Raw genomic sequence first — 18,458 nt, 5'->3', positions numbered from 1 at the left:
TTTCTTGCCAGAAATGTATACCATTCTTTGTGTAGGAAAATTCTGGAAAGCATTTAGTGACATTATGGTCCTCCTAGCTAGTGTCTGATTGATTGATATGAGGGAAGGACTCACATGAGGGAAGAAAGCAATCTCTTTCATTAAGCCAGCCACTGTAGTAAGTATCAATGAGCAAGCCTTTGAGCAGGGAACCTGCTCTTTTGGTTGAAAGTCTAATTAAAACATACACATATATATATGTACACCTCCTCCCCTAAAACTACACGTATACGAACATAGTATTTTTAACACAGTTTAGGATTTAGTGAAGCAATTTCTCTCTACCAAGTTATTACTGGGATATTAAAATTTACCAGACTGGTTTGTCAGAATTATTGATGTAAATCATTAGATACATCAATCAAACTCTAGAATTAGCAAAGCAGCCAACTGCACAATTCATTACTTATTAATTCATTTTCCATTATTATAGAGGCTTTGGACAAAATGCTTCAATTTCTTAATGTTGAGCTACTTTGATAATCTGGAGAAAGTATAACAAAGTAATTTGATATAGCCGATTTTATTTCCATTTTGCATTGCATTCCTACTTGTACCATCCATCTCTTTTAATCAATATGTGCTAGAAAACCTTAAAGGTTTGGTAAAACTCTCACATTTTTAATTGATCATAATTGATCTTTTGTATGCAGCAAGACATTTTTTTCCTTAGTTGTTAAAACTTCAGAAACAGTCATGAAGTACTGCTTGAATTTCCTCAGATTTGTGTACTCAAAATATCCTGGTACAAAGTTCGCATGACACAAAAAAAGCTTTGTGTTGTTATCACAAAGTCAAATAACTCTGTATCTATTAATCTGGGTATCCTAGGAATATTTTTTTCTATTAACTTTTCCAAATCTACTCACAGAAAGCCGTTCTTTAGCTTTCGTTAGTAGGAGTATGTCCATTCCAGCCAGCATTGCTAGTGCGCCTTAAAACTAAACTTTGAAGCAACAGCCACTGTAATACTTCAGATCTATTATATGAATTACATTTTGCAAGCATCCTTTCAATTAGTTGCATAGTCAGTAAAGAACATGAAATCTTCACATGGTTTCCATGAGTGTAGGGCATGTATCCATTGATACAGTGAGAGTCAAGCTCTTTGCTACAAGACTATGAAGAGTTAATTACTAAGTGGTTTTATGTATCTGCAGAATGATAGAGTGGGTTTGAAAGTCTGTTGCTAAAGGTAAAACAACTCAGTCAATTCCCTTGTGTTTTATCCTTGTTTCTCATCAACCTGTTGGCTGGTGCTGCCAGTTATCAGGCTGATGGGAGAGAAAAGCTTCTGAGTCCCAAGAAAAAACAAAAAAACAAAAAAAACCAACACCAACCAAACAAAAGCAAACCTGTAGATTTTTAAAGCATTAGCCTTTAAATTGTGGGGAATTTGAAGTGTCTGCTGAAGGAGCCAGAGACAATTCCCAAGAGAAAAGGGCAGTGAAGTTAATGCTTTAGCCAGTACAGGCAGCTTTCCTTCAGTTGATGCTCATATGTGATGCTTCATAATGGAGCTCATAAATACAAAACATCTTTACTACATCGACAGGGAGTGAACAACACATAAGGAAAGATAGAAGAGAAGAGAATGAGTGAAAGCTGTGCTGATTATTCTCTGGGATGACCCAACACCACTGAACAATCACACGGGTTACATAGAAATCCTCTGAAGGTACCTCATTCATTACAAAAATTATTTATATTCTTCTCCTCCAAATGGGGATCATAATCATCAAGAAGTTTTACTCAGTCTCTGATGTGCTCTTTGTCTTCTAAAACCCTAAAGCAGCTTATATGATTTCCTGTCTCTGCATTATTTTGTACAGGGTTTTCACAGAAATCACCTGATTCTTTGGGGTCTCACTTTAATAGAAGCAACTTGACCAGAAGCTATGGCCTTTTGTGCCTGCTTTTTGACATCATTCACTTTTGTTATTAAATAATTTTGAAGGCTTTAGTATGTTATATTTCATCATAAAAAAATTACATTAGAAGCATTTTAAACAGCAGGGTTAGTAGCTCTAGGTTGTCAATTAAACAACTCCTTTTCTGGTGAACACGCCAGATTCGAAGGCTGTCTTGGACTGACTGCAGAACTGCATGTTGCTCTTTGATTTCTTCAAGAACATTACCACTGCTTTTCATTCAATTGTAGAGGCTCCTGCCTCAAATTAGCATGTCTAAAACTGACCATAGATCAGCACGTGGCAGAAAGGAAAGGAGAAGCTGTACCATAATTTAATCTTATTCTTTCTGCTTGCTTGGAGCAACGATAGGAGGTAACTAAAGTGCACAGCTTTGGGCAAGAACTGTGATCCATGTATTCGTAAATGAACTTTGCAAGCCGGAAAAATCATTAACCCCCTCTATCAGTCCTGAATCACTATGAGGTATAAACTAGCACATTGTAAAGGAAAAGGTTGATATTACAGCTCTTTACTGTGTTTTCATTACTAAACATTTCTGAAAGATGTTTCATGTGCAAAACCATGTTGTTACATTTCTCATTGCCTTCCTTTCTTCTGGTATGCATTTTAAACTGTAGCGCAACTCAAAAAATTATGCTTTATATGGAGTAGACAATATTTAGAGTGTTTACAAGAAATGTCTTACAACTTCTGGAGCTCTTTTGACTTTTGAAATATTTGTGTTTATAACACAAACATGGATCTAAGCACTATATATAAAACCTAAGACTAACACCTTTGCTGCCTTTCAGTACTTAGTGTGGGCCTACGAGAAAGATGGAGACAAACTTTTCAGCAGTGTCTGTTGTGATAGGACAAAGGGTAATGGTTTTAAACTAAAAGAGGGCAGACTTAGACTAGATGTAAGGAAGAAATTTTTAAAATGAGGGTGATGAAGCACTGTAACAGGTTACCTAGAGAAGTCGTAGATGCTCCAACCCTGGAAATATTCAAGGTCAGGTTGGACAGGGCTTTGAACAACCTGATCTAGGCAAAGATATCCCTGCCCGTTGCAGGAATAGATGAGACAACCTTTAAAAGTCCCTTGCAACCCAAACTATCCTATGATTCTATGAATTCACTGTCCCAAATGCTAAGAGTTTTAAAAAATTTTACTTCAAAGTCAGCTCCTCTGCTTACAAATAATCACAATAATAATAATAATAATAATAATAGCTATTTTTACCCCTGTATATCATGATATTGCTGTGATTTTACTTATCGCTCATAGACAAATGGGTACCAGGTGTTACAGGTTGTTACTATTCAGCTTGTATCTATATTCAGTAGGGGCAAAAACATAGAGTGTGGCCAAAGCAAAAGAGGCACACAGGCCATAAGGAGGGCAGCAAAGGGATAGTTTGAGATGAGCAGCCAAACCTGTCCCACACATAGCCATCTTCTGATGAAAAGATTTACTTATTTCAGTCCATTATGGCACTGGGAAAGCTTAAGCAAAGTGATATTCACTGCATTTTGTAAAAGTGCGTTTTTCTGGTGGTGTCAAGAATTTCTGTTAGCTCTTAGCATCATCTATATATATAAAAAAAAGAAAAAAAAAGGAAAAAAAGAAAAAAAGAGGAAAATAAAACAGAGAAGGAAAAAGAAAGACTTCTGAGCTGTGGCCATTTCCCAGTGGATGCCGTTCCCGAGCAACCCAGCAGAGGACAGGCCGCGCATACCAAATCACTGACCTCTGGGGCCGAAAATCCCCTTTAAAGAGTTGTGCCTTAGAGAAAATACAAGCATTCTTGTAGCTGATGATGCCAAGCCGAAGTATTTGGGTATTTCAAGCACTCTGATTGTGCAAATGCAGAAGTGAAATCTCTCCAAGTACGGTAACAGAACCTTAGAGGAATTCAAGTTTTCCCATCAGTGCTGTAGTGGCTGATGCAGCTATTTTAAAAGACATTGAAGATGAATGTCAGGAATTCTGGGTAAAAACATAAAAGCTACAATTCTAAAGGGTAGAGCCCTTAGAATTAAACAGGTATTCAAGAGAGCTTTTTGTAAGATACACAGACACCATAATGAAGGCTGCAGAATAAAGTCCTGAAGACAAAAGCACTCAGAAACTGGCAGCTTTCACTATAATTGCATCCTTCCTTAAATCTTTTTAAAAAGTCTAATGGGAACATATTTCCTTGACTGTTTCTAAAGTTCATTTCCATTAGTGTATCTGGTTGGTTCTGGAGCAACATGTACTGGAACATGTAGGAGAGAAAAAAGTGATCGGGCACTGTTGGCCCATTCCACACATACACTTCGGCACAGTAGCACAAAAGCTGCAGGCAGGAAAGAGATAGCCAGAAGGGCAAGAATAAGCCAGAAGCTGAAGGGGACCCCATACAACTTCTCAGAAACCTACATTCAGCAGCATCTCTTGGGTAACATAAGAGGTGCATCATGGACCACAGCACCTATTTGCTACCAGTTTTACCCATTTCCCCCATTTTATCCTTTGCATGCTTACATACCATGGCTTGTGAGAAAGTCCTTAGTAGGTAGGACACACTACTGTCTCCCATAGCTCCTGAGCAGAGGAAATCATCAGCCAGACAGTGATGATTTGTCCTGGTACTCAAACTGCAGTCACAGACCCAAGTACATGCTGGGGGAGACCACTCAAAGTCCTAGATCCCCGAACACTGTGGTTTCCTGGGAAAACAACCCGACTGGAGGAGTTGAGGAGGAGTTGCACCATACCCCGCCCAGATGCCAGTGTACCAGGGCATTCATACCCTGCATCGTGCATGCTCTTCTCCTATGTGAAATGCACTCTCTTATACCTAGAACTCAAAATTGGTGAAAAACAAGATGAACTTATTTCTTTTTCGGTAAGTTGAAGGAATTAAATGTCCATACCATCAAAATAAAGAAATAAAGCTGACTTCCAGTAGCTGATACAGCAGAATGTTTAGAAGGTTATATATGTCTACTTTTGTACGAAAAAAATATAGCAGAGGGCAAACTGTTTCAGGGCATTTGTTACAGAGCAAGAATTCGTACTAGTTACAGCTTTCATATTTCAGTTCACTTATTACTATAAGTAATATAAGTTGATAGTAGCTGCAGCTTTAGTTTACATAATGTGATTGGAATGATGTTTTCGTCGGCTTTTTGTTACTGCAATATTTGCTTCTGGGTGTTTTATAGACATGACCTTATATCTACTTTGAGGTCAAAATAATGCATTTATCTTGTGATTCAGGTGGCTAAGAGCAAGCACCTGGTGAGTTAAGACAGCTGGGCTCATAGTTAAGCACTTAAAACACCCCACCTCCACTGCATTTAATTATGTGCCTGAATTTTTCTATTCAAATTAAACTGTTCCAACCAAAAATATTTCACAAATATTATGCCCAGCTTATTGCAGCTAAGCGAGACATTTATTTGGTCCAAAAATACTTTAAATGGGATTTTCTATCCATTTCAATATGCTATTCTAGAAATTAGGCTTTATGCTGACGAAAGTGAGAGAAAAGGTGACTCAAAGAGTATCTTCCTCAGCTGCTCAGGAGGAATGTTCTATCTTCCTTATAAGACAAACCAGGGAGAGAAGCCAGTTCAAGATGTAGGACTTGACATCAGTGTAAACAGCAATCACAAATTTACAGTGCATTTCACAACACCTGATTTTTTTGTTCCTTCAACTTTTACCTTCTGAAGTCAGTCGGTTATGGGAACTATTTCATTTCACTTCAACAACAGAAAAAGTAATAGTGAATTTCTGATCCTGCAGGCTGTAAGGAAGTGTTTGGAAATCTAGCCTATAACAGGATGAAGTCCTCTGATTTCTGGCAGGATTATAACCCATGTCCCTCTCCTTCCTTGCCATGAGAGCAGCTCCTTCATACCCATGTAACTCTCCCTTTTCTCAGAAACGTCCTGGTTTCCTTCCATGTCTATTTGGTCAACCCCCAAAACAAGCTCAAATCCCATCCTGCTCCCTATCTATGTTTTCTGGGTTGCTGGCCCAGCAGGGGATGACACACTGTAGATGGTCCAGAGCTATCAGCATGCTGAGTAATGACGAAGAAGCACAAGCTGATTGGCTAATTAGAGGCTGCCAAAAACGATGGGTAATGGTTGGGCTCTGTTTGCCTTCTCCTCAGGGAGGGCATTAGTAATCTCCTTTTCCTCTACACAGTCACTGTTTTTCCATAAAACTCACAGTAACACAATGTCTTTGAAACCTCTATATTGCTCAAATTTGTTGGGGGTGGGTTTGTGGTTTTTTCCCTTTTTTTCTTTTTAGGTTTTCCTATGACTACAAAAGCTCCTGGTGAAAGGGAGGAAGAAGGGGAGAAGTTGACAGGTAGACAGATATGTGTCTTTATCGTTTAGAAAGGAAAATTCTTACATTGCTTGATTTTGGGGGCCTGAGCCATGATCTTTGAATCGTTAGGATTGGGAATACTATTCACTATTGGCAGACACGGCGGGTAGAATGACACAAATCCCAAAGATAATATTAAAATGCCATAAAGTTCAGTAAGATTTGCATTTCCTTTTTAACTCTTCTTTAGTTTTGCTGGTGGTAATGTGCTGGATTTTTCTGGGGTTTGAGGTTTTTTAATTATTTTTTGCCCAATGAATTTTTGGAGCAACTTTTACCTGGTCACTTTATCACTTTTCCCACCTCTGTCACCTACTTCTGCTGTCATGACTTCCCAAACCCACTACGATGAAAGTCAGATGGAGAACCAAATTGCATATTGTATTATTATTATCAATGAAATCAGATCCTTCAATAGCTCCTGATCAAGTGCAACTCTTTAGGTTCCCTTCCAAATTCTTACAGTTTCATAGAAAAGAAAAATCTGGCAACAACAAAAGATGAAGAGAAAGGTATTCCACTAACAGCCTAGAGTTATTCAGGCCATGTGGATATGAAGTGCTCTTTATTAGGGAAACAGAAAAAATATTGCTCTTCGTTATGTAGCTGCTGGTGAATTCTGGGGCACTTTTGTCACCCCTGGTTGATAGTCCCTATGTCACCACTCCAGCTGCTATTGCTGCCTCCTACTTCTAACTAGCGAGCAGAGGAATGGTGCTCAGTAGGTTCTGTTTGCCACCATGTGCCACCTTGGTGGCTGAGACCAAGCTCAGCTCTTGCTCCGAGCTCACAGGGGTTTTGGCCTTACAGAAGAGGACTTTGGTCCTGCAGTCATAAATGAACGGAGGGGGCCCTTTTTTGCAGATTAATGGAGCTATTGCAGAAGGTAGGAAAACAAAAAGAAGTTCTGCGTGCTCATGGTGAGCCACGGTCAGAGGGGGAAGACCTTGAAGGAGAAGGAGCAGGCCAGATACTATCATGGCTGCTGAACACTGGGTAAGCTGCTGCAGAACACATTCAAAGAGGAGTCATGGTGCTGGAGGAATTGCTTTGCTGAGAATTTCTCTTGTCCCCTCTCCAACATGAATGGCTTAAAGCCATGGTCTGCCAGAGCATTTAGTTACACTGATATTAATGACTGCATCATCGTTTCCACCTGTTTAATGATAGATTATTGTTCTCTTTAAAACTGCTTCTGGTGTGAAACCTAGTACCTGTTTCCACCTGGGGGTAGATTCCCTTCCATGTCCAACTCGTTAACTCATTCTGGTTTAAAATAAAAAATAATAAAAAATAGTTTTATTATGACATTCACTCTCTTAATAGTAAACAAACAAAAAAACCCCAAACCCAACCCAAAAATCACAAGCAGGCTCAGTGCTTTTCAGAAAGATTCGTACTGTGAATCATCCTATGCATCTTCCATAAAAATACGTTTCCAGCACTTGAAATGCACTAGAAGTCTGTTTAAAATATGTTATAGGCATGGCAGGCAGTCTCCACTGCAACTCGGATCTATCCTGACTTCTAGTTCCAGTGAACCATGAGCCCATTTATGTTACCACATGAGCCCATTTATGTTACCACATGTGAAAAGTAGCTGCAGCAGACTCTTGTATAAAAAGCAAATGCTCAGGAGTCAATCTGCTTGCTTTAAATGCATATTTTGGCTGCTATCAGTATATGAGGGTCTGACCCTAAAGCCATAGGCCTGGAATATGTGAGTGTGGTACATCTATTGCTTGCATCAACCTTAGACCAGGGTAGGACAATCAATTTTAATTGACTACTCATGATTTACGTCACTGGTCATGAGTTGAATATGAGGCTCAGTTCTGTGCTATACAATGAATTTGCATGCCCTGCAGAGGTGATACAAAACAATATGAATGACCAGGCAGAAAGAAACTCTTTGAAAGTATTTTTCCATATACTAATGTTTTTCTTAAATGCACATATGCAAAAAACCCGTTTGCCACATTTTTTAGTTGCGCTTAGAATGGGAAGAGAAACTCGGTGAGAAACTGATAATGCAGTCCTAAGTTAGATAAGCAAACTTTAGCATATTGTATGAAATTCTAGGATTTCCCTTTGCTGTAACATACAGATCCCAAATACACAAGTATACACAAATTCCAGGGTTTCCGTTTGCTATGATATACAGCCTGTACTGTGTAACCCCCAGCCCCCCCAACTGTGAGTTCCATAATTCTTGCTAACAGCACATCAAATATGAACATAGCTGTAAGATTTTATAAGCCATAACCAATAAGTATAGAATCACATCTAGATGTATCTGTAATACAGAAAACATATTAAAACTGTGACTTAAAAGATATAAGCAGAATGTAGAGAACTTACAAGTGTTTGAGTAGAAAGCAAAAGAAAACACAGAAAGGTATCACTTAAGTTGGCATAATACAGAGACATTTTGAATAGAAATAGAAGATTATGCAGAAAAAGATATACTCACAGTAGAGATTTAAATGTTTTTAAGTTTTTCAATGCTTTCACTAATAATGGAAAAAGCAAGGTAGACTATTCCTGTATAATATTAGAGTGAGTAGCTAATGATATTCCTTAAAAGTACCTTTGCTACTAAAGATCTTTAAATATTTAATTTACTGCCCAGGATTCTGCTGACCTGGTGACAATATAAAGAGGGGACAGACTAATTTTTCAAAACTGACTATTAATTCAGCAAAGGATTTGTTCTGTGGATTTTGATATATATAAAACAAATAGGATATGCATTTACATAGAGTCATATTACGCACAAAATCTACATTACTGCTTTAGCTTGTACCTAGCAGGAAAACCTGTTAAGGTTTTCCGAAATATAAACTGCTTGAATATATTTTAGTTGTTGAACAACATACATTAGTAGTGTTTGCAGTGCATTTCTAAAGTATTTTTTTTTCCCTGCCTGCTAACAGCAATCCCTCAGGATTTTTCTTTTAAATAGCACAAACTTTCAAGTCAAAAAGACTGATAGAAGCCTAAAGCAAGTTTAGAGAGAGGTCTATCTTGATTCATAGTGCAAGTACACAGTTGGTATATATTTAAGAATGACAGTGCTGTCTTTCAGTACTGCTGCCTACAATACTTGGAAATATATCCTTTCAGTATGCAAAGACATATCCTCTATGAAGCACCCAGATAAATCAGTTCACCCTTGGCTGTAACTAAATGCTGTCTAGTGACTTGTGATCGACAGGGCTTTACCCTCTGACAGCCAGATTCATTGTTGGGACAGCAACCAATCGTCGGGTTTGACGACATGAGCCTAATCAAAGTTGGAGTATAAAAAGCCCCCTTGGAATATATAAGGTACACCAGTGTGGCAAGCTGTCTCTCAGATTGCATTTGCTTTCACGGATCTGTTTAGTACTGAAAGGGAAAGGGGGAGGGGGAAAAAAAAAAAAGGGAAAAGCGCTGCACTGAATGTGAGATCATGCAAAAGCTAGCAATCTATGCTTATATTTACCTGTTCATACTGATTTCAGTTGATCCGGTGGCTCTTGATGACGGTAGTCAGCCCACAGAGAACGCTGAAAAAGACGGACTGTGCAATGCTTGTACGTGGAGACAGAATACAAAATCTTCCAGAATAGAAGCCATAAAAATTCAAATCCTCAGCAAACTGCGCCTGGAACAAGCTCCTAACATTAGCAGGGATGTTATTAAACAACTTTTACCCAAAGCTCCTCCACTCCAGGAACTGATTGATCAATATGACGTCCAGAGAGATGACAGTAGCGATGGCTCTTTGGAAGACGATGACTATCATGCCACCACCGAAACGATTATCACAATGCCTACAGAGTGTAAGTAACCCTGCTGCTTTCGCCTCCCACCACTCCTCCGGGAGAGTTGTCTCCCTGCTGTAGAGCCACGCAACTCCTCCTCGGGCTCTCCCAACAGGCTGCTGGCTGAAGTCTGCTAGAGGGAGGGAGGAGAGCATTATTACTAAAGAATTTGAGCCAGGTTCAGATGACCATGTTGCGATCCTTTGTTTTACTGTTCGGTTTTCGGCTCCTTATAACATGTATGCCCTGTAGCACTTAGGATTTGCCCACTGCCTTAGAAAGCAAAGGGAGATCTGCAGTTTAGTGGACTTTGTTATCTGCAGTACTCAGGCATTTCCTATCCCAAATATAAAGAACAAGTGCAGATAACAAGAGAACTATATATTTCTGAGGCAGGTTTCACTGGCCAGCATTTTTAGAAGCAATAGAAATCAGCAGAAATACAGCTTAGAGCACTTAGACCTACCTAACTGCAACATGTTATAGCAAGTATAGAGTTAAATTCTTGCTTCTTTGCTGATACCATAAACTAGCACCACCCACCTCCGAGTTAAAACTATATATTTAAAGCAAATATGTGTGTAGCAGATTTAACTGTTAAAATGTCCATGCTATAGCAATCAGCTCCAGTAGTCCTGCCAAGAAAGAATGAAGGCATTTACTGAATGAGCAGATTCTGAGTTATCTTCTGAGTGCTAAACATCTGCTATGGCCCCTATCAAGTATCTTTTGCATGGCTAATACTATAGTATCTTATGTTCTTCATCAGCTAAAGTATTTGGCTATGGCAGCTGGTTTTTTAAATAACACTTATGAATATGATGTCGAAAATTAAAAAGATGACAGGACATATATGGCATGTTAGCAGTTACAGATATCATTACAATATGCATACTAGAATAAGATCAGCTTCTCTAGCCAGCTGAAAATGTACATATCGATGAAGAAGTAACTTTATCTGTAAACTTTTTCAACTCATTAATTAACATGTACTTAATGGCACTATATTATTGCAGCCTTGTCACAAAGTTGAGGTCTGCCAGCAGTTTTATTCGAGCCTATTATGTCCAAGGCTTTATAACAGTTTTTAATTAAATTGTTACATAATTACAGTGACTGAAGAAAAGTCATTGTGCTTCATTGATCTGAGCTCATTTCCTACTCTTTATAAAAAGCCCTTGAACTATTTTAAATGCACTAAAGAGACAGGTATCTTAAGTGGTGAGATTTATGAATGTTAAAGCCCTGCACCGTTTAAGATTAGTATTACCCATTTTATCCTGGCATGGAAAGACATTGCCATGACTAAGTATGACAGCTGTTTCATAGGCTACAGGAAGGAGGAACGCAGCACTGCATGTGACTTTCCTATATAATATTAATCAAATTAAAAGAAAACTAAATGATCCTTAGATTAACACTCTCTTAATTATTTTTTTCCCATTCAGAAAAGAAATTAAAACATTTGTGTATTTGCCCATGGCTGCCTCTGACTGTATGTGTAGCACACTAAGGTTATTTAGTAAATTAGAAATAGCTAGATCATAGCTCTTCACATATGTTGAATCAGCTTATGCAAACTTGCTATTCTGCATGCTCTATGAAGGTCCTCAGGAGATGACTAGCCAAAGTGAGCTGGTAGTAGTCACAGTGAAGTCAAATAGGCTTAGACCTCTCCCCATGTAGGTTTTGTTTGGGAAAGAGGCTTTTTTGCAGCTGTGCAGGTCAGCCCACAGCACTGGTACCACTGGTCAGAGCCCTGATGATGCAGAGGACCACAAAGGTCCTCTACAGTGAATATCTTCTCATGATTGCTTATCATTTCCAAGTTTCAGCCTGAGCATAGCTCCACTCTGCTTCGCCTATGGGGCACAAGGCACCAACTAGAGTTAGTTACAAAATGATTAGCCAAACCTCATTTTAGCCTGTTTACAGAACACTCATTGGTTCCTTGTCACATGATACTACTTCTGGGTGATAGCATAATGATTTCATTGACATCCATTAAATTTGCTGCAGAGCATAAACCATAGAAAATGAATTAAGTTAAATCCACATTGTTACTGATTCTGTTTAGAACATATTGTAAGACTTTCTACATGGAAGAAAAAAATAAACATGGGATTTATATATGCATATTTCTTTTTGTTCTCTGTTCAGTAATCTGTTCTTTCCATTCATTTATAGCTGATTTTCTTGTCCAAATGGAGGGAAAACCAAAATGTTGCTTCTTTAAGTTTAGCTCTAAAATACAATATAACAAAGTAGTAAAGGCACAATTGTGGATATACTTGAGGCAAGTCCAAAAACCTACAACAGTGTTTGTGCAGATCCTGAGACTTATTAAACCCATGAAAGACGGTACAAGATATACTGGAATTCGATCTTTGAAACTTGACATGAACCCCGGCACTGGTATTTGGCAGAGTATTGATGTGAAGACGGTGTTGCAAAATTGGCTCAAACAGCCGGAATCCAATTTAGGCATCGAAATAAAAGCTTTTGATGAGAATGGACAAGATCTTGCTGTAACTTTCCCAAGACCAGGTGAAGATGGATTGGTAAGTTTATTTAGAAAAATCCCAGTTAAATATCTTGCATTTTATTGAAAAGCATTTAAATTGTGTTTTAAGGATAAAATGGAAGCATTGTTTAGGGAATAGAAGATGAAAGTTCTGCGTATCCAAATCTTCTGTTCTTTCCTCTCTGATTATGTCAAAATCAATAGCATTCCTGTGCCTCTGTTTCCCTATTTGAAAATTTGAGACAAATTGCAGTACTTAAGAGCAATGTTGAGAGGCATTAAGTAGAAAATGTTTTGGTACTGATGGATGGTATGATCAAACCAACATTGTTTTCAAATTTGAGAGCAAATGCTGCTTAATAAGCAGTTATTTTACATAAAGCTAAAAAGAACAGTGGTTAGATTCTTTCATTGATAGGAAAGATGCCTCCAATATTGCTGAGAAAGTGAAGGGGTTTCTCCCTACTCTGTATACATATATTTTCTATTAACAATAGCAATAGTTATCTATGTTTATGAAGGTGAGAACAGATCTTCATAATGTTAAATTCTGTACTTTTCAATATGCGATAAAGTGCATCATTCCACCTATTAGAAATGTTTGAATAGAGAAATTCTGCTTGGTAAATGAGTCATAATAATGAGAAAGAGCATAAAATAACTATCTGGTTTCCTTTTGTAAGCGGATGAACAAATCAAACCTGAAGTGCACCAGTTAAATTAGAGCATTTTCCTTGTTATCTGTTTCTGCAAATCGCTAATCATCTACAACATGTAAAAATTTCTGAAATCCTCACAATCAAGAAATCTCTCCTTTTGAATAAATAATATTATTTTTCTTTTACTTCTATGCAGTAGGTCGATCTGTTTATCATAGAATCATTTTGATTGGAAAAGACCTTTAAGATCATTGCGTCCAACCATAATTATGTAGCTGTGTAATGCTTAACTTCCTAGCAGTATAATGCAGTTAAAAAGAACTTCAAGGAAAAACACTGTGATATCTGAATTGTAGATCCAGTATAGGTGTAGATCTCCCATACTTGAAACAGGCTAGACGGATATCATGATAAGGAACATCCTCACCGCTTCCATCCATTCAAATGATGATACATGTGGATAACACATGGTCATCATCATCTATAAAAACAAACTGATTCAGCAGCGGGGCAGGCTTAGATGCACAGGTGATAATGGGAGAAGAAATTTCCCTCTGGCTCCTCTCCAGCAGCTCCCGGTACAGGGACACTCCTCTCAACAAGCCCCTCCCCATATCATTTACCTTTGGGAAGGAGCGTATCCAGCAGCTGGACAACTTGTAGCTGTAAAGGTGGGTATCTCAGAAGGGACAAACCCACGTAACAAAGTTAGCTGGGCTGTCATTTACTCCTAAGGAATGGTCTTCCTTCATGGGACAGCTCAGTCAGTGCCAAACTGACGCACGAGACTGAAATCACTGCGTGGAAGGAAGGAAACTTCGGGAACTTTTCAAACTCGTGATTGTGAAGGTTGCGATGTCTTTCTATTCTCAGTTGGTGACCGTGGAAACACACCTTCAACAGGAGGCATGTGGCTCGAAGATCTGCCAAAAGTACATTCCTGGCCACAGGGCCCTTTCAAGAGTCAAAATATTAGCTGGCCCTCCAAGTTCAGGACAGCAAATCCAGCCCTCTGGCAGAGGGGAAAGCTGTGAAGTACAAGTAACCTGCACTAGCAGGGGAAACACTTATTTCTACTGCCAAAGCAGTCATTCAAACATGAGAGCAATTTTGTCCTTTTTGGTCTGGACAAGAAGCCTTCCTGATATCCAAAAAGCCTGAACTCAATATGATTTTAATGAAGGGAATTTCAGAAGAATTCAGAAAAGGGAGACCAACAATAGTTAGTTCTGTCCTTTAAAAGTTTTGGGAGTTCTCTTCTTGTTTTGGAGTTTAAAACAAACCTCACATCAAAACAAAAATCCAGCATCCTCTGAATTTCTGAAACATTCTTGTAGCAGCTAACAAAAATGATGCTAGCACTGAGGTAATGGTGATTTCAGGAACAGATACTCAGGAATTAAAGCTCTTTATAGAGGAACAGAAGGGAAATACTGGTCCTCAGCATGAAAAATAGGAATAATCCTTGAGCAGAGATCAGCTGTAGCAGAGATTTACAGGAGGACACAGTTTTGTTTAGAAAAAATTATTTGAGAACATTAATTTGATACATATATATCTGAAATGTTATTTATTGGCATGTTTTTACTGAACTTACGCATACCTGATTAATGCTTCTCATTCCTTCTCCTCTCCTCACAGAACCCATTTCTAGAGGTCAGAGTGACAGACACACCGAAACGGTCCCGCAGAGATTTCGGCCTCGACTGTGACGAGCACTCGACAGAATCCCGATGTTGTCGCTACCCGCTGACCGTGGATTTTGAGGCTTTCGGCTGGGACTGGATTATCGCCCCTAAAAGATACAAAGCAAATTACTGCTCCGGAGAATGCGAATTTGTGTTTTTACAGAAGTACCCGCACACTCACCTCGTGCACCAAGCCAACCCCAGGGGTTCGGCAGGCCCTTGCTGCACGCCCACCAAGATGTCCCCCATCAACATGCTGTACTTCAATGGGAAGGAACAAATAATATACGGCAAGATCCCAGCCATGGTTGTAGATCGCTGCGGGTGCTCATGAGATCATCGTTAGATCCACCACTTCATACATCGTGGAAACTACCAAACGAAAATGTTATACCCCGTCACCAGTCTTTGAAACTGTGAAGTTACGTACGCAAGGCATTGCCGACATCTTACATACTGTATGATAGGCTATCGTACAGATTTAGTGCAGCACCAGCTACAGAATGTGAACTATAGGACAATATAGTTACCTGACCTGGCTGGCTTCGAACCAGTGAAACAGAAAAGCTACAATCAAAATCACCGGATTTAACACACGAGGTTCTTACATTGTGAGGGAATCAATATTCAGTCATTCAGACGCAAATTTATATGCAGATTTCAGTACATGTTGGTAATCAAAAGCAAGCTCCTTCTCACCTGAGGACAGAAGGAGCAGGCTTTTAAGTCCATTTCTTCACAGCTTCACTTACTATTGTATTTACAGGAAAATATATACTGGTTACATATACACCACTACACAATACCACCAGAATCATCCTTAAACACTTGAATATATAGTGCAGAATTGTGAAATGTATCAGATGAAATTCCACATAAATGGACAAATCCTGAAATTAGGGATGGCATAGTGTATTTAGCGTGTTTCCATTCCTTTTTCTCATTAGTATGTTAGTAATCAATGGCAATGGTGCTACGTAAGCAGGCTGAGTAAATAGAAAGATAGTTATCTAAGTGAAGGAATTTAGATTAATAATGAAATTGCCCTATCCTCAGGTACACTATTCAACATTCGCAAGAAATAGGTATTTTTTAAATGAAAAGGAATAGTTTTCTAGAGGTAGTAAAACAAAAGGCAGCAGAGAAGTCTAACATTCAAATCGCAATCCCACATTATAACCTGCCTTTGCAACATTACCGTTTGCACTATGATAAACCAATGCAAATAGTTGGTTGCTACAGATATTGTTTAAAAAAACCACTTTGATATAACTGACTTATGTAATATGTATGCATCAATATTTTGTAAATAAATGTTTATTTTTTAATCACTGTTGATATATGTTCATCGCAAGAAAAGAATAACTTTAATCTGTACTTTAATAGACAAAAGCCAATATTCTCTTCATAATATAATTTCCTGGCTTTTAACACAAATAATATGTAGGAACAATGCAACGAAGTAAATCATATGTTGAGAATTACACTACATTTTATATGTTTTTTACATTGGTATGAGCCATCTGTGATAAATGATGGGTGTTGACATGTTTATAAGGTTCTTTGGGTTACTGTTTTTACGGTCATTTTGATCACAACTGAATTTCCGTATTTTGAATGTTATGTCCATAGATAATGATGATACCACAAAAGATTGTTATTAAATGCATTTTATTATATTTAAAAGTTTGCAGCAAAGCATTATCTTTATTTGAGCAAACATACTACACAGATTTCCACACTAATTCTGTACATTTTCCTATGGTAAAAAATTGTTACTTGAAATTAAAAACAAAATCTGTTTACTATAAAGTCCAGTTTATTTCACATGTGAATTATGACTGATAAAACAGGTGTTTGTTAAGACAACACAATCACTGTTAAAACATCTTTGTGTTAATGTGATACACATTTCTGTTAAATTCCAGAACCCAGTTTTGAATTTTCCTTTGTGTAAAACCATCCTAAAACTGCAAAAATGCTCGATTTTCTTTCCTTTTCTTTCTTTTCTATATTTTCTGCCTAAGTGGTAAATATTTTGTATTGACTTTTTTACTTTTTTTTTTTTTTAAATTGTATGTAAGGACATTAAAATCTAAAATTTGAGTGATGAGGTTTGAAACTTAAAAGCTAACAGATTCTCTACAGCTTCTTTTGAACAATTAGGGCTTCTGCTAAAGCTGTGTCCGAGCAGATGTTCAGCTTCTCCTGATGTAGTTCATCAGAGCAGGTCTCTGGGGCCCTTAAATACACTTTCAATTTAGTTTCCCACAAAACACAGTCAGAGTAAATAAAAGATAGTTTCAAAACTTTTAGAAAACAGAGTCTTTGTGAAGCCACATGAGGTAAAAGAGCAACACAATTCCTGCCTCCCCAAAAAAGGTTACAAAATTAAGGGAGAAATCCTAGCTTTGCTGAAGTTAACGAAGTTAAACTTCCACTGGCTTTAAGGGAGACCAGCGTTTTGACCTTTGACTTCTATTTCATGACATCCAGGCACCAAATAGTCCCATCCTGCTCATTTAAACTGTCAATAGTATATCTCTGCACAGGGCATACCAAAAGCCTCTTAAACTGTTCAGAGACTTAAAATTAACCTCCATTGCATACCATGTAGTTAGACCTTCACTAGCTTGAATGGGGCCAGTTCATAAAGCAACAGCCACAGAGATGTGGCAGCATGGGTTTTGGAGGTGATCACAAACAAAATATGTCCCCAATCTGCACCAAAATCCTGTTACGACACCTACATGATTATTTTTCCTCATGATAGCTAAACTAAAGCTAATGCAAATTCAGTTACCCTCCCATATAAGTGACATCATTGGCTGCCCTGTAATAATTGTAATAACCTGCACAAACGTGGTGCACAAGTCATGGATTTTTTTTTATTTTCTTTTTTTTGCTTGTATTATTGAAAACAAAAAAATGAGAAAAATAATATGAATTTCCCAAATCACCTACTCCAAGCAACATTCCATCTTGACGTTCAGGTAAATTTCATCCCAGGAAGTTTTATGCAGTATGTGCCTTTCATATTTTGCCAAAATCGAAATTATCATAGAGCAGTGCCGGCTCTCATGTTTTCGATACTGACCTCACATACAAGTGGCCACCCAAGGAACATGCACTGGACATTGATCTTGTTGATTTGAGCTGCTGAATTATTTATAATTAATGTGTTTGTTGACAATGAATTCGAGATGTCAATGATTCATTCAGCTCTTATGGTTACATCCTTGTATTTCCAAGGCTTAGGTCCTAAGGACTTCAGCAGCAACTGTGAGGGCTTTGTGTCCCAGTCAAACCTCATTGTTAAGTTGTGTACCCAGAAAAGCCAAAATAGGGAATGAGGGTTAATTTCTGAGAAATAAACAGCCTCATTTCCTTGCCTGGCCTTTTAAGAACCCATAGGAATGACACAGGT

The 18,458-nt window shown here is 38.2% G+C and overlaps 1 protein-coding gene across 3 annotated transcripts; it reads left to right on the top strand.

The window, feature by feature from the left end:
* Window positions 1-9,804: 9,804 nt before the first annotated feature.
* On the top strand, window positions 9,805-15,543 carry MSTN (myostatin). Of its 3 annotated transcripts, none has more exons than XM_030485548.1 (3): window positions 9,805-10,178; window positions 12,348-12,721; window positions 14,985-15,543. In XM_030485548.1, the coding sequence occupies exons 1-3, from the start codon at window positions 9,806-9,808 to the stop codon at window positions 15,363-15,365; spliced, it is 1,128 nt and encodes a 375-aa protein (XP_030341408.1). In that variant the 5' UTR covers window position 9,805; the 3' UTR covers window positions 15,366-15,543. The 3 variants fall into 3 exon arrangements, with proteins under 3 accessions (XP_030341408.1, XP_030341410.1, XP_030341409.1); XM_030485550.1 differs by having other exon boundaries at window positions 9,806-10,178; window positions 12,645-12,721; window positions 14,985-15,370; XM_030485549.1 differs by having other exon boundaries at window positions 9,806-10,178; window positions 12,480-12,721; window positions 14,985-15,370.
* The last annotated feature ends 2,915 nt before the right edge of the window (window positions 15,544-18,458 follow it).

Source organism: Strigops habroptila, chromosome 5 (genome assembly GCF_004027225.2).
Source record: "Strigops habroptila isolate Jane chromosome 5, bStrHab1.2.pri, whole genome shotgun sequence".
Lineage (NCBI taxonomy): Eukaryota > Metazoa > Chordata > Aves > Psittaciformes > Psittacidae > Strigops > Strigops habroptila.
Note: the sequence above shows the minus strand (reverse complement) of the source record. Positions and strands in the feature narration are given on the sequence as shown.

Coding starts and splice junctions, on each gene's coding strand:
- MSTN (XM_030485548.1), top strand. CDS start 9,806: ATGCAAAAGCTAGCAATCTATGCTTATATTTACCTGTTCATACTGATT. Junction 10,179..12,347: donor TATCACAATGCCTACAGAGT/GTAAGTAACCCT, acceptor ATTCATTTATAG/CTGATTTTCTTGTCCAAATG. Junction 12,722..14,984: donor GACCAGGTGAAGATGGATTG/GTAAGTTTATTT, acceptor CTCTCCTCACAG/AACCCATTTCTAGAGGTCAG.